We start from the raw sequence: 16,418 nt of genomic DNA, 5'->3' as shown, positions 1-16,418 counted from the left end.
CTTTCTCCGATCCTGATGACGCCGCCTCGTGGGACAAATTGGCAAAGATAGACTAATTCACGCTCTACAGAAACTAAAGATCTTGCTTTGTATCGTTGCGCTTTTGAGAAATTCGAGGAACACGATTCATTAGACAACGTTGAATTAGGATGTCGAGCAACATTAAAGACTTCACACTGGGAAAATAGTGCTACATCAAGAGGATCATAAGACTAGGTTTGTTTTACTCAACAAAGTTTTTTGAACCGGGGCTTTTAGACAACAAAAATTTCACCGATTATTTGAGAGAAAAAAATACATAAAAGTTTATCGATATTTGGCCTGATAAAGAAATCACCATCTGGTGAAGATAATATTGAAAAAATCACGCTTCCTCTCGATCAACTCACATTAATTTCGCTGCAAATTACGAAATGATTCTAGGGAACTTAATTCCTCAATTCTATCGATCTGCTAGGAGGGGTAAAAAGTTCGGCCACTGAACTGTAATCTCCCTGTCAAGTCGATGGAGATACTCACCTGACTTTCTTGCGCGACGCAATCTGAGGTGAAACGTAGGTTTCTCTACCTTGCGGATCTGAATTATTCATTTTTCATAGACAGGGTTGTCAGGTTGAACCAAGTTCCCGACTGCGCGCTTTTTTCCTACCGACGGGCCCCGTGCGATATATCGATTGTTATGCCATTTAAACCTATGGTAAAGAATCGATTATTAAGGCGTTCGCTGCGAACACCCTGTTTATCGATCCTTTTCCATGGGTTTAAATGACATGACAATCGATATATCGCAAAGCACGCCACGCCACTGCCCGTCACCCAAACAGGGGCAACATCGGTCCTCGCAGAGAAAGTTCCAGTCCGCCCAAGAGATCTTTCAACTTTGCCCCAGCGTCTGTAACACTACCTCCCCCCCCCCCCCCTTGCAATTCCTAGTAGACTTACAAAAGTTATTCAACTCATAAGGGATCGCTCTTTTACTTTTCGTTTTCTTTTCCTCACCCCCCTTCCGTCGCTCACGCATCCAAATACTTTCATGCGTGAACATTAAGAAACTCCCGAAAAAGTGCCGAAACCGTCTTGTGATTTTTAAAAGCAAATGATGATTTAAATTACTGTAGCAATTTTTTTACCATCACAACATCAAAGTTTGTTGTGCTATTCGGACTTATGTAGAGCAGTTTTAACTCGGTAGTCAAAACTTATGGAAATGGAATTGCCATAACAGAATCAGGTGCCCGTGATTTTGAAAAATACATTCATGCAAAAACCAAGTTTGGTCCTAAAATCTGAAGAATGACAGCGATGTCTGCTCTGAAGTAGCGTGTACCCATACCGTATACTCGTACCTTTAAGAGTGACGCAAAAACTCTCGATAGAAGAGTTTTTCAAAGCGAGGAACCCTTTAAAAATCATTCTACCAGCGTTATCCGCAACTTTCCTTTTAATCTAAACTACCCTTTGACCTCAACCGAGAAAATACTTTAAATCGCCCTTACTTACGAGGCGAGCAAGTTCGATCCATTTTTTTTTTTTTTTTTTTTTTTTTTGATCAATTAAAAAAAGTAATCAGGACCAGTTAAATTGATTTTTTACGCATTTGAATCATCGTGTTTATTTTCAATCGTTTGAAAGATTGAATCATTTTCTCGATTGAGATTACGTCTTGCACACTCTTTTCTACATCAGAAGTAGTTACTTTTAAATTCATCGTAAAACTCCTCTCGGGAAAGTTCGGGACTTGGCTCGCGCACTTTTTTCGCGATAAGCTTCACCCTTTAATAAACTTTCGCAATCAAGAGAACTCAGATTCCTGACAGACGAAACATTCGCAGCGAAATTATGATTTGATACACCCGAGATTGCTAAATTACTTTGAAATTACTTATACAAGGAAAGTCAGGTCGTATTGCTGCGTTGTAGCAATTAAGCTGAATTCCTGTATTGTACATTTTTGAACTGGACGTATTTATGCTTAAAGGAACTATGTTACACGCAAACCCTATGAACATAGTTCCTTTCAGCATAAAAACGTTCATCTGTTTGAAATATTTTCCCAATTTGAAGCATGAATGAGAGTAACAATGTCTACAAGAAAGAAACTTCACCCCAAGTATAAAAAAAACCAGCGAATGTTGAATTAATAAAAATTATAACTTGTTGATTTCCATGATCGCAAAAAACCTCCGGAGAGATATTTGTATATGAAAGAGAACCTCTGCAATTGATAAGAATGTTTGGAAATAATTAAGATTCTTATTTGGGCGTATTTCTACCAAACAGATGAACTATGTGCGGGTGCGAAAGATGGGGTGTGGTGAGCTGGATAAGAACTAATGTAAAAGTGTGCGTGATTCCTTTTGGTGGAATGGAAAAAGTGGGATTTTAAATTCATTAAACGGAACTAACAGGGCTCATGAGTGACGGCGGACGAAGCAGGAACTCGTTGCCGCCAACGTCACTGGCGCTTTATAATTCCCATTAATTCTTACCGTCTGATAACTAACGAGCACACCCCATATTTCCCAACCGCACTTAGTTCTGTTCGGTATAGAAATAGTCCATTTGTTTATAAATATTGGACTTATGAATCTTCTTCCGAATAATCATGGTGAAACTAATTTTTTTTTAATTCTTGGCAATTGCTTCAGCTAACTCCGTTCAAATTTACCATCTCAAACGCAGTAATAAATACGTAAATACTAAGCAGTGAACTGTTTACTGATTTCTCAAGGCCATGTTGATTTTTTCGTTCTGCGAGCTGAGCTCTCTCGAGACGACTCCCGTTGAAACTGAAATCGGAGAATAAATATTTGTCCAATTCCGCGGACTTCAATTGAAAGTAAATAGCTTATTGCCGGAGTTGCCGTGTCTTGAGAACATGCCTTTTTAAGCCTTGATGAAATAAATCCAAGGACATACTTCGATAGAACAAAGTGTGATTTTGTGCATAGCAGTCAAATGAATTTCTGAGATCTTTGACAGTTTTTAAAATTATCTTAATGTTAGAAATTTATCCAATTGTTTGGATGATAAAATAAATGAATACAAAACAAAATAAATAAAAAATGAAAACAAATACATGGCCTTGAGCCGCTCTGAAGAATCCATACGAGAGTAGGTACGGCGTGGGTAATAATCTAATTGTTAATAAAAATACACCCCATAGAAACCTTTTTCAACATTACGTGTCGTTCATAAATGAATGTCCTTCTTCGAGATGCCCAACTCAGTTCAAAGAAAATATCTTTTAACTACAGAAAATTTTTTGTGATGAAGCCATGTGCAATGTGCATCATTTCCAGCCTAAATTCTTTATTTTACTTCATTGTTTATTTGATTACATTGGAAGGATAGGCACGAACCCATGTTTGCTTCGAAAAGTGCCTAACTCCACCCTGGTAAAAATTGGTAGTAGAATGTGTGTTCCAAAATACTATAGACCTAAAGCCGGCTGTAAGATTTCCAATAGCTTCTGTAACCGGCTGTACAATTTCTTATAGCCGATGGCGACTAAGCAACAGACAGAAGATAAAGTTTATGTTAAACGTTACTAAATACGGATACTAGGACTTAGCTAGTTTTTGGACTACCGCTCTCTTTTTGTGCCGTAGTATCTTGATTTATTTTGCGAGGAAAGCTCCGTACTTATGAAGGATGCCTGTCATGGAGCGCTTTCAATTTCTTAAGATACTGTGCAATACCTCTGGTGTGACATAGTTGCTTCAGACGCCGTGGTACGCTGCGGCGCGGCGGGCGGGCAGAGCGCGCGAAACGCGCATTGGCGCCTACAAACCTAACAGGGATACTTCACGCATTGCGCAATGCGTGAAGTATCCCTGTTAGGTTTGTAGGCGCCAGTGCGTCGCCGCGCAATGCGTAAAGTATCCCAGTTAGGTTTGTAGGCGCCAGTGCGTCGCCGCTCCGCTTTGTGTTAGGCTCTAATATTTAATCTCGCGGAGTCAGCGTTTTTCAACTCATGATTTTGAAATGTTCGCACACTCTGTATGGACCATTTCATTTTAATGATGAAAAAAAATATGTTTTAATGAAAAATATATTGTGTGTTTTGTTAATTAAGGAAGTTCCGTATCGAACTTAATGCTTTCCAAAGCACACGAATTTCTACACAATTTCTTATAGCCTTTTATAGCCAATGGCGATAAAGTGTAAAGCCCGGCGATAGGAACTAAAGCTCGACTGTATAATTTTTTATAGCATCGTGTAGCCCGGCTATATGATTTGCTCCGCTTTCTACAGCCAGCTTTATGATTTTCAATTAGTCGGCTATAAGTACTCCTATGGTATTTTAAAATGCAGCTCGTATCGCCAATTTTTACCAGGGCAAGGCCTCATCTCGCTCATCTTGGGTGTAGAGCTTTAGGAGTTACGGCAAAGTTGCGCTACTGAGAGCAGTAGTGGCTCCGTCGAATCTGACGTTATTTTCTCCATAGTGAAAATGTTGAATATTGTGTGAGAGAAAGGACCGCATAAAAATCAAAATGTCTAAAAATCTCAGGGAAACCGTTTTACACAATTCTGCAGAGCATTTTTTGGACCCCTGACAAGTAGTTGATATAATTCTGGAAAAAAGACATCTCAAATAACCCAAAAATACCAAACAAATGCCTGCTTATTTTAATTTTCGCAAAATATATTTAGACAAATGTGTGTCGCCTACTGCAATGTCCTTTTTTTCAAATTGACCTATCAAGAAATTACAATTCGTTAGAATGCAAATGTGCTATAGCAACTGCAATTTTGGACAATTGTGTCTTTTCGTAGATTTTACTCATGCTTGTTATAAAATATTTCACAATTCATCGGCTCCTGAATCGTATTTATTCAATCAGTAACATATCTTATGGAAGAGTAATAACAATCACGACTAATGACGTCACAAACTCGCCAGACGGCCAGAGTCGGTCCCCTCATTTTTACCTAACACGGGGGGGGGGGGGGCTGGCTGACTATTTTCAACCCGGCTGCATCCCCGTTTTCATTATTCCCCCGCCTACTTTCTCTCGCCGAACTTAATTTTGCGAGAGTGCACTTTTCGCGAGAGAAAAAACGCAATCTATAAGAAGCAAACGGGGAACATGAAAATTAAATCCCAGAATCCGAGTCTCCGTCGAGCTCCCAAGGCTGCTTCGCTTCGAACAACTCAGTTCACTTTCATCTCATTATTTTTTTTCCAGACGTCGAAAGTTATGTTTTATTAAACTGCTTTCCGCCGTCAAAGCGGACCACCGCGCTCGGCCTGGTCGCCGATGCGCGAGCGAGAGTGGCGCAAATCGAACTCCAGGAACTTTCTCGGATGCGGAAGGGATCATCTCAGACTCAAAACAACACATCCTGTCGTGATAGCGAAGAGAGCAGTAAGTGTCAAATTTTTGAAATCGAGTTTCCCTCAAAATTCGTCTTATCTATTTTAAACGGAATCACTGAAATAGCTAGCAAAATTTATCTCTATTATAAAAAAAAAAAAACGAGACGTATGAGAAATCCGTAAGTTCGCAAAAAATGACGTAATTTCAAATAAGACAGCAGCATGTGACATTATGCCTCCAGAAAGCCAATGTAAACGGTGCTTTCAAGTGAAGTGCCACCCTCTTCTGCCAATTTCTAACCTGAAAATGTGTTTGTTGTGTGTCTGAAACGCATGCAGAAGATGACACTTACGGCTGTCTTGCGTAACAAAAGCCTGGCACGAAAATAAAAAATACCCTTTTTATTTAATTGAAATAAAATCAGTCGATTTTTAATCATTCGAACGATTTATAGAAGTCTTTCGGACGATTATTGGCAATTTGTCAAAGAACGGAGGCATCTTTCAATTAAATTTTCCGGTCAGAAGCTTCTGAGCCCGTTTTCTCAAAACTTCATGTTTGCACTTACTGCTCTCTTCGCTATCACGGTAGAACACATCTTGTGTTCCAGCGTTTCTCGTGCAAATGACGCCGTGATATCTTCCGAGCTTACACAAGGTGCAACATTAATATCTTAACATTGTGAAACGTGAAAAGCGCCGATTATTATTTGATAGATCTCAATCGAACGGACTAAAATGTGTGAAGTTACGTGTCAACTCGGCCATTTGTGTGACGTTTCCTCATATTCGTCACACATTATGTGGACTATAACCTGGAGACCGAACCGTGCCCGTGTTTTTGGGCGAACAGATTGTTTGGACTGGTTTTTTGTGCGTAACTGAATCTCTTTCGTTACCATCTATAACTTATAGCGCTAAATTCAACCTTCCGTCCGCAACGTTTCTCTATGTTTCAATCAGTGCTAATGATTGTTCGCCCATCTCAACTCGATCGGTCTCAATCGATATCGTACCTTTCACTTTATTTACGCGTTTAGTGGCCAAAAAAAATGAATCCAATTCCGTCCAGGAACGTAGATTGAAATCCCATCATATTTGTTTGTCCGTCCATCTGAAGCCGATTGTACTACTTGCGGTTCCTCAGTCGTCGAGAGTTCGGATTGGTTGTGACGTCAAAATTCACCACCCAACACCCTGCACGCGTTGAGAACCAGTTCTGTTCTCGCGTCTTCTACCAGGATTCTCAGCGTTTTACTGACAACCGTGGAGTCTCTATCGGACTCCCATCGGATATCTTGATGATGTGTCGCTAAAATTGAAGTGTCGTCCGTGAGCATCTGCCACGTTATCGCCAAGATACATTTAAAGCTCATGGTGTAATCTCAGCTGTGTCTCGGTGTCCCCAATGCTGGAGACGATTTAATGGAACGGTTAATTGCAATAGCGAAGCTTCCTTTCTCATCTCATCACTAAACGGCTTCATATCGAGCGAGCTCATCGGTTAAGTTCCTCGACCGCTTCGATAAATTTGTCAATGGCCGTCTTACATATCATTAACGTTAGGTGCGATTGAGCTAATCATTAACGTTAGGTGCGTTTGACCCAATCATTAGCATTAGGTGCGTTTGACCTATGCTGGTTCAAAGTGGTGCTGTCATCTATCTCCGACTCTTTCTTGTGCGGTCGAATCTGTGACTCCACGCGCTTCGGTACGAGGACGCGATGCAGCTATGAGCGGTCTGAAAATGAGTGACATGTTGGGATCGGAGTAGTAGAAGCTCCCCGTGTGTGGTTCGGTGTTCGGACTCTAGTGTTCGGCGGGCAGTATGTTGAAGTCGGTGCTGTGCAAGTCGGGCTCCTCGCTGGACATCAGCAGCCTGGAGGGGGAGCAGGAGAGGCAGCTGCCGCGAGAGGGGAAGCTGCGGAGGGTCTTCACGACGCATGCGCGGCGCCGCTCGTCCCGCGGGAGCAAGAAGGAGGCGCCGCCCGGGAGCGCTTTCAACCTCAGCCGAATGATGAAGGAGCCTCTCAGAGTCGTCCACTCCGTCCCGCTCAGCTACTCCAACGGGTGAGTTCTCTCCTCAGTTTTCATGTCAGTCATCTTCACCCCATAGAGTGCATAGAGTCGTAATGTAAGTGGGAGACCTGGCGCCACTTTTAAGCATTTTCCATGTCCCGAATTCCGAGACTCCTGTGTGACGCCGGGTCACTTTTTCGATACATAATCGATTGTTTGCGACACACGGGTACCCGGCCATCCGATGACAGCAAAAACAACAGAGGAGATAGGGATTACCACGTATTCCACACCGCCATTTTGGATCGAAAATGTATCGAGAAAGCGACCCGAACTCGGCGCACACCGGGCTCGGAATTCGTCGAGCAGAACATGGCGCCAGATCTCCCATTTACATTACGACTCTATGTACTCTATGCTTCACCCACGGGAAAGAGACCCTCCACTAGTATCTTGGCAATAATAGAGTACCTATATCGAGAGATTATGGCCGCTGGTGTTACCAACTCTGATTGGCTCAGCCATCCTAGGCTGAATGCACGGAGAAAAGAAACTCGTGCGTGGGACCCGAAGTTTAGGTCATATGGATCTCTGAAGTTTTCAGATTGAGCATCTGAACACTTTAGGTCTAGCTGCCGAAGTTCGGATCATCTGAAACTTCAGTTCTTACATTTGAAGTACTTCAGATGTGAGAACCGAAGTACTTCAGATGTAAGAACTGAAGTTTCAGATGTATGATCCGAACTTCGACAGCTAGACCTAAAGTGTTCAGATGCTCAATCTGAAAACTTCAGAGATCCATATCCATATCCATATCCATATCCTTCAGAGAGACCTAAACTTCGGGCCCCACGCACGAGTTTTTTTTCTCCGTGTGGAGCCCTTAGGACCCAAAAATGGCGGACGCCATAAATTAATATAATGCAAAATGACTCAAAATGTAGTTTTTTTTGCTTATCGTAACGAGAAATTTACTCAAATGCACTATATTGCAACCTGTTTGCATATTTTTAAGGCTAATCGTGGGCAATTTTTGAGAAAAATTATCTTAGATGTAGTAAGGTTAGCAGCAAGTGCGGTTGGTGATAACCGTCAAAAGTTGGCATTGATTCCCCTCCCATCCAAAAAACCAAAAAAAAGCACCGCCATTTTTGGGTCCTAAGCCTCTCCATGGGGCCCAGTGGCCATACTCTCTCAATATAAGTACTCTGGGCAATAACGGAAGCTTTTATTTTCGGGACTTCAACGTTCAACTGTTGACCTACCTACTTGGTTGATGGTTAACAACGAGTTGGCAGCTTCATTTGGCGAACAAACCGAAGTTTGGGAAATTTGTGTGGCTCATGACGTCACCCGAAGCTTATCATCCACCAAATTGGTAGGTCAACAGCCGAAAAAAGTGTGATGACTGTTGCTCCCTCACCTCGCTGCACTGGCGTAAGGGCGTATCTCGATTTCAATCTGACCCCTGTGCTCTGCATAACGCTATGCTTTCTGGGGCTCATCAGGAAATTGAAGTACAACCTCACTTCGGAGGAGCGACAAGTTGTCCGTAAGGTAGCGTTGAATCTCCGAAAGTAAAAGCTCCCACCTGTAGCCAAGAGGCCAGAGGAGAGTATCTTGTCTCTCTTTTCATTAGTCATCGACAAGTGATCCAAGCATTTAAATACATATTTTTCCGACTTGTGCAACCTGCCCATAATTTGATTGGAGCTTTCCAGATGAATATTTCATGTTTGAAAGAAGAACTTAAGTCCTATTTGGACGTATTTCTGTCAAACGGAACCAGAGACAGGTGGGAAAGAAGGGGTGTGCTTTTTTGTCGAGGGTCGTAAGAATGAATGGGAATGGATCAGTTGCGCTGGTCATAGAATCGTGTTTTGATGTTTTATTCTTCTTGATCTTATTTTCTTTCAGCTATTCTAAAAGAATCAAGCATCAAAACATGATTCTATGACCAGCGCAACTGACCTATTAAAAAGCGCCAGTGATGTCAGCGGAAACAAAGCCGTCTCCGATGGCGCTTCTTGGTCAGCGTTAACTCATGAACCCTGTCCACTACGCTCTTTTGCGAAGCCCATGGTTCATGAGTGCCGCATTTAATTAGCACATAGGTCCGTTTGTCAGATTATAAAATTCTGCTTTTCCATTTCTCCACAGGGAATCACGTCCACTGCAATGATGTTTCTTATGCAGCTCTCGGAGCACACCCCGTCTTTCCCACTCGTCTTTAGTTCCGTTTGGCAGAAATACGTTCAATTATCAAAAAATGATAGGTTTAATCACTTTGTTCTCCATTGGATGTACTCCATTCTATTTTTGTTTGGGGCAGGTGAGCGAAGCCTTCAAGATTATCCAAATATTTCTTTTGGTTTTTGCCATTTTTGGGTAAGAAAGGGGATGTTGGAAGCGTTATTTTTTTGGGACACATAAGTTAACCCATGAAAATAGTCCCAAATATTTCCAGCAGTTTAAGCCGCGATATATTCGTGTGCTGTCTTTATTCATACCGAATTCACAATTTTGCCTCGTTTTCCCCCTTTTTGAGTTTCACGTAAATCGCAGAAAAGAAGCGTCAATGGACCTGTTGCAAACTTTTCCTAGAGCAAAAATAAGAGTTATCTCTTTCAGTAAATGTCTCAAAAATTACGATGAGTGCATTGGTAAAAGTTGAAATGCACTCCTAACTTCACAAGTTGCGTAAAAAATATGCGTTTTTTTGAGCTCCCCACTTCAAAAACGATACTATGGCACGGGTGAAAATTTCGTTAAAGGAATCGTCCCATTCAACTCTTTATCAACGAGAGGCAATCGTGAATCTAAACACGCTGGGCTTTTAACAAATGGTTAGAATCTCGTCCAGACACATGTGTTTTGGCGGATTGGTGTCAGCCATGTTGAATATTGTGTGGTATCCTAGTGCACAGAGCTTGGATAGAACGCCTCTTTTAACGAAATGTTCACCTGTGACGTAGTATCGTTTTTGAAGCGGGAAGCTAAAAAATAAAAAAAACGCAAATTTCTTACGCAGATTGTAAAGTCAGGAGTATATTTCAAACTTTGCAAATGCGCTCATCGTGATTTTTGAGCCATTTACTGATACAAACACCTCTTATTTTTGCTCTTGCAAAAGTTCACTGGAAAAAAAAAAACACATTGGATCTAGAGTCCAGACTTTTAAAAAAAAACATTGACAAGAAAAAATACTCTTGATTCAATCAGATTTTTGCTTAAATCAAAGGGAATCCGCTCAAATTAAAAGGCTTGGTTCTTGATTTAAGCAAAAATCCGATTGAAGCAATAGTATTTTTTCTTGCCGATATGTTTTTAAGAGTCTGGACTCTAGATTCAATGTATTTTTTTTTTTTTTTGTTTTTTGTTTTTTTTTTCCAGTGTTTGCAACAGGCCTATTTGATTTTTAAATGCATATATTTGAGTGAAAAGCTAAAAATTCAGCTGAAAATTGGCAAAAACAAGTTGTTTTATTGTCTGAAAAGAGAAGTGAGGAGGGGGAAAAAACTTCCGAGGGGATAAAATGATGGAGGGGAAAATGCCGTGGAGTTTAAACCAAGCGCGGAAAAGTGAGCAATCCCAAGGCTTCCCGCAACAATAAGTTGCCGAGGGATTATGACTACTGTGTGTGTATTTGTTGAGGAATCGCTTGAGAATCAAATTGAAGGCGGAGCTTATTCAAATGAAGGATTTTAGAGTTGTGGCTTAATTAATCCGCTGAACATGGTTGTCTTGCGGTCCATGAACGGGGCTGCTGCGAATCCATCCTTACATGATAATGATGAATTAAGGAACAGAAAAAATGGAAAGTCCAAGGGGAATCGGTGACATTTTCCCTTTTCAATGGTAATAATTTAAACAGTGGATAACAAGGCTAATTTTCACAAGAATATCAAATTAACCGCCACAGCAGTTGGTTATACATTTTGACATTGCTAAAGTAACTACTTTACACTGAAAAAAATAATCGGTGGGATTTACCAGAGTTTGGGTGTTATTTACCATACTGTCTACTTGATTTTTTACACAGTGAAGCTGCAGCATAGTTACCAATATACCGGTATGGTAAATAACACGATACGGCTGACACTATGCGACACAGTGCCAGTGTGGCGTTCCCGACTGACTAGTATGGTAATTTCAAGCATCCAGATGCTGCGACAAACCTTGTAGATTCTAAAATCCACTCATCTTATATTATTAAATGCTTTTGATGAAAGTCGTGGATATTTTACTTACATCTTACTTTTAGAAATTCCGTTACATACACAATCAATGGCAGTTAAAGACAGTTTCAACGAGAAATAGCAGATAATTGCTTCACTGATTTCAAGTAAATGATACCAAAACCATACTTGTTATTCGCGTTAAGGTATCATTTACAGACTAAATCAGATCCACGGAAAATTTAATTGCATATAATAAATAGATAGTTCAAAATATACCCACAAAAAGACACTACATGAAAATCCAATCGCACGGTTCACGGTGGGGCAGAAGCTGCCAAATTTTGCTTAAAGTTACAGTTAAACATCAATCCCACGCACATTTGTCTCTTCATCTGAGTATGTTGAGCTTCGAAAATTTTAACAAGAATATAGATATACCCACGAACGAAGTATTCAAAAATCACTTCTAGTCGATTATTTCAAATTACTTCCGCACTTTTATGTTTTCGAAATGACTTTACACAGAACCGATATTCACTGGATTGCAGAACAACTTTGCGAAGGTTTTCAAATTTCAGGATTCCTTCACTTTGCAAGCCAGATTCATTGTAGCAACTCCTAACCTCCAGAAATTGGTCGATACGAATAACGAAAAAATCTCAGAAAATGTATGTGGCTGATCAATATAGATAGATTCGAAGAGAAGACGGTAGCTTTAGGGACAATTCGAACACAAATTTGGGCAAATTACGCGTGGATTCACATGGATTAATATGGATCAATAAAACACAGCCACGGACTCCGACCCTCAACGTGATAAATTTATAACTGACAAACAGACAAACGAAAAATGGCGGACCACAGACCGCAGCGCAGTCAAGCGGGAGCTCTCACCACGCTGACTATACCAGTATGGTAAATTTAACCTACCAACACCATGACCAGTCGCATACAGATGCCTACAGATATCAAACGCAAGTGTTACCATGTTATTCCATACTTTTAACTCATCGTATGGTAAAAAATACCCAGCTGATGGTGAGAAATACCTAAACGATGGACAGACACACCTAACTGATATTTACAATCGGGTATGGTAATTTTTATATCGAGTATGATTCTCACTTTCATCTAGATGCTTAAATCGACCATTATTTGGCTTTTTATCACCATATTTTTTTTTACTATACCATTATGGTCAATCCCACTTCCACTTTTTTTTCAGTGTAGCAGTTAATTCAGCGTTTTGTGAGTTGTCACACACTTCTTTACATACAGAATGTGAAATCAGCATCCTTCTTTTTCGGTGTGGGAAAAGGAAAAATGAGACATGTTCGATGCTCCGCAGCCCGTGATAAGATATAGAATAGTATCAGTTTAAACAACAGCTAACAAGGCTATTTTTCACATAAATACCATCAAAATAATTCGGTCGAAAACTCACTCTTCCTCGTTTGAATAAAAACTGTAAAATTTTTTTCAAAAATCATTTCAACATTCGCACAACATTTTTCTTACTTTGAAAGGTACAGCAAAGTTTATTAAGTTTTTAGATTTTTAAAACATTTTTTACTGTTTTTATCCAACTGAGGAAGGCTGAGTTTCTGGCCGAAACGTTTTGGTGGTATTCATGTGAAAATTAGCCTTGTTAGCTGTTGTTTAAACTGTTCCTATTCAGAATAGTAACAGTTTTACACTACAGTTTACAACAGAGTTACACTAAATACAATTCAAAAAATAATCATTTTGTATCATTCACGCAATGCCGGAAAGGTAATTAGTCTGCGGGGGTTTTATCCTCCTGTCACTCTCTGTGCTAAAATAAAATTTCTTCTCACACACGTAACCCCATATACATTGTGTTAATGTAAGCTGTTTCAAAGGCTGTTATGAAGTTTCAAACACGCTATCGGAAGTCGAATAACGTAAAAAAGGGTTCTGCTCCCTGCCCGTCGATAGCACAAACGGCTCCAGGTAGACAGGTAGTAGGAGTAGAGGGGTCTCATTAATCTCGGGATGAATGAACATTGCCATGTTACAATAAAAATTCCGATTTTTGGTCCATCAGCTGACGCACACAGGTTAAATGAGTAAGAACTTTGGCAACACTAGTGTGAATTTTGGAGATAGGGTTCATTGAGTGACAAACAGGCAGATAGGAAAGCTCCGAAGAGCTTGATCAGTGTTGACGGATTTCGGAAAGCCTTAACGAAACTTTTTGCCCACATAATTGAAACTCATTATAAATTGTGAATTTTATCTCACAGTTTGACAACTTTTTCAGTTTGTTATCGAGCTCCGAGTATGAAATTTGATACCCTTGACAGTCTAAAATCATATTTGATAATTCCATCGCATTTACCTCATACGTGTCAGTCTGTGTTGGATTTTTTCGACACGTACTGCTGATTTCTCTTCTTTCTGGAGCATTGAACTTGTTTAGCATTTACTGTTAACAGGCTTACTTCTATCGTTGCATTTTTTTTTTTTTTTTTTTTTTTTTTTTTTTTTTTTTTTTTTTTTTTTTGGGGGGGGGGTATTTTAAGTATAAATTCATAATGTGAGAATACTCTTGATAACATTTGCTTAGTTCGGATCTCATGAAAACGTTAGTCTGCCGCTTCTTTTTTCGATCTTGAGTATACCCTTTTGTGTAATAATTAGTTTCATGTATCGAAAAAGGAACGATATTTTGATTGAAAATGTAAATAAATTAATGTAAGTATCAATGGCAGCAGTAATTCTTCTTAATGAACGGAATATTATGTGATTCTAAAAGTTTCTATGAACATTTCATTTAAATAGTAATCAGCTAATCGTAACAGCCATAAAAAATCTGGTTTCCATCATTATGTATACAAAATTTGACGGGTGGAATAAAGGTTCGTCTACACTGCCATGCTAAGGAAGAACGCCGTATGAGCCTTCAGACGTTGCCAAGTTTCCTCCGATAAAAATCTACTTTACTCGGAAAACTGCGTATATTATTTTCCAAAATTTTCAGACAATTTTGTAGGCAATGTAATCTAAAATATCTAAAAATGTCAAAGAAAAATGTGCATGAATTTAGTCAAAAATGCATGTTTTATTAAGGGAGATTTGGCAACTCTCGAATTTGGTGATTTGGCGTTCTTCTTTAGCACGGTAGTACACCTTAATGGGCCACAAGATAGAAAATAGAGTAACATTAGACATTGAAAGCAACCATGCAGTACGATCGGCAAAAACTTCATTGCTCACACACAGCTCCTTACTGTTGTACAAGACCTCGAATCTTTTGCTAAAAAAAGATAGAGCGCAGGAAAATCCATCGTAAAATATACCAAAATTAGTTTGATCGCCCTATTTGATTTGAGTCGATTCAAAAAATTGTAAATTAACGTAGGCGAGACCGTTACTTTTTTGGGGAGGTGGGGCGAGGGAGGTGTCACACGAGACTATCTTAAAATTTGATTTTGGAAAATATCCATCGTATTCTATACGTAAAAGTTCAATAAAGAAATCGAAATTACGGGGTTTATTTTCTCGCCCCATCTTTTGCGTGTAACAAACTCATCATACTCGGAAGTTTGTAGAGGGTGCACTTTATATGATAGTACATCAAAGGTCTCCTCAAACCTATCACAGTCACAATGTAAACCATATGGGGCTTTCTATTTAGGTACACAAGTTGATCAAGGTAAGAGTATGAATACGGCAAAGCGGAAATTAGATGAGCCGTCGGAGGTCTCGAATCTGATATCTGCCTTAATCTTCCTGTGGCGGATAAGCGATACGTTAAGAGTTACCTTCTGCAATCAGTGGCGTGGCGCGCTTTTGCGATATATCGATTGATCTACCGTTCAAACCAATGGAAAAGGATCGATAGACAGGGTGTTCGCAACGAACACTTTATTAATCGATTCTCTACCTCGGCTTCAAGTTGGGAAATATCGATAATCGATCATTCGCGCCTCGCCACTGTTCTGTATGCAGACGTGGATGCGTTGAAGGATCCTGTGTCGAGACAAAAGATGAAAGGGATGACTCCCGCACGCGAAAGGGCGGCTCATCGCTCACCCTCGCTTTGGGTCCGGGCACTTTGAGCCGAGCACAATGCTACTCGGTCCTTCCCTCCGGTTGCGGCCCTCCCGAGTCGAGGAAGTTTGCAGCGTGTTACGCGTCAATCCCTCGCAGCAACGAAGCCCCGACATTGTTGCTGGCTTAAAAAACATTTTTTAAGACTCGGAGAGGGCTTAGGGGGCCATTTGGTCCGGAAAAATGGCTAAATCACATACCTTACATTCAAGAAATAATTTGCTTGCAATATCATTTTTTTTTTTTTTTTTTTTTTTTTTTTTTTTTTCTTTCTTTTTTTTTCTTCTTTTTTTCTTTTCTTTTAACGTGAACTTTTTTAATGAGCCACTAGACAATTTCTAAGCTAACAGATAAAAATAATGTAAATATAAATGAAAAAATGTCTTCTTTCCAAGATCTTACCTCGTAGAAAACGATTCGCAAAACGAAGAATGTGAAGTTAGCCCTTAGATCCGATACTATCAAGTATTTTTAACACAGATCGAATGGAAGTCAAAGAGCTTGATGCAAAAACGGCTTTTTTCGCCCCCCCCCCTCTGGAATTTCTTCAAACTTCGTCCATCGATCAATCATACTTGAGCCCTTCTTTTCTGAAATTTGCAGGCCCCCAAAAAATTTTGGGGGGACGCTAAGGGGGGGGGGGGTGGAAGTAAAAACTTGTGAACTTCGATATCTCTCGAACGAAGATAGACATCGAGGTCCGGTTTGGACTAAAACTCGTCTAAAATTGCATGCAAAAGGATTTTAAAGGTCAAAATCCCGAAATCACATTTTCAAAACAACATATGTGCTTTTTTCAGTTTTTGAGTCGGGG

The 16,418-nt window shown here is 40.0% G+C and overlaps 1 protein-coding gene across 7 annotated transcripts in view; it reads left to right on the top strand.

The window, feature by feature from the left end:
• LOC109032035 (GTPase-activating Rap/Ran-GAP domain-like protein 3) overlaps nt 1-16,418 on the top strand; it is a 480,199-nt gene that overhangs the window by 244,317 nt on the left and 219,464 nt on the right. For 2 of the 7 annotated variants that reach the window (XM_072296200.1, XM_072296199.1), the window contains exons 2-3: nt 5,196-5,375; nt 5,938-7,397. The exons of the other annotated variants lie outside the window; for them this stretch is intronic. In XM_072296200.1, the coding sequence (XP_072152301.1) occupies nt 7,156-7,397 (242 nt within the window). In that variant the 5' untranslated portion in view covers nt 5,196-5,375; nt 5,938-7,155. The remainder of the gene's footprint in view (nt 1-5,195; nt 5,376-5,937; nt 7,398-16,418) is intronic. 7 annotated transcript variants of the gene reach the window in all.

The sequence above is a fragment of the Bemisia tabaci genome, chromosome 2 (genome assembly GCF_918797505.1).
Source record: "Bemisia tabaci chromosome 2, PGI_BMITA_v3".
Lineage (NCBI taxonomy): Eukaryota > Metazoa > Arthropoda > Insecta > Hemiptera > Aleyrodidae > Bemisia > Bemisia tabaci.
Note: the sequence above shows the minus strand (reverse complement) of the source record. Positions and strands in the feature narration are given on the sequence as shown.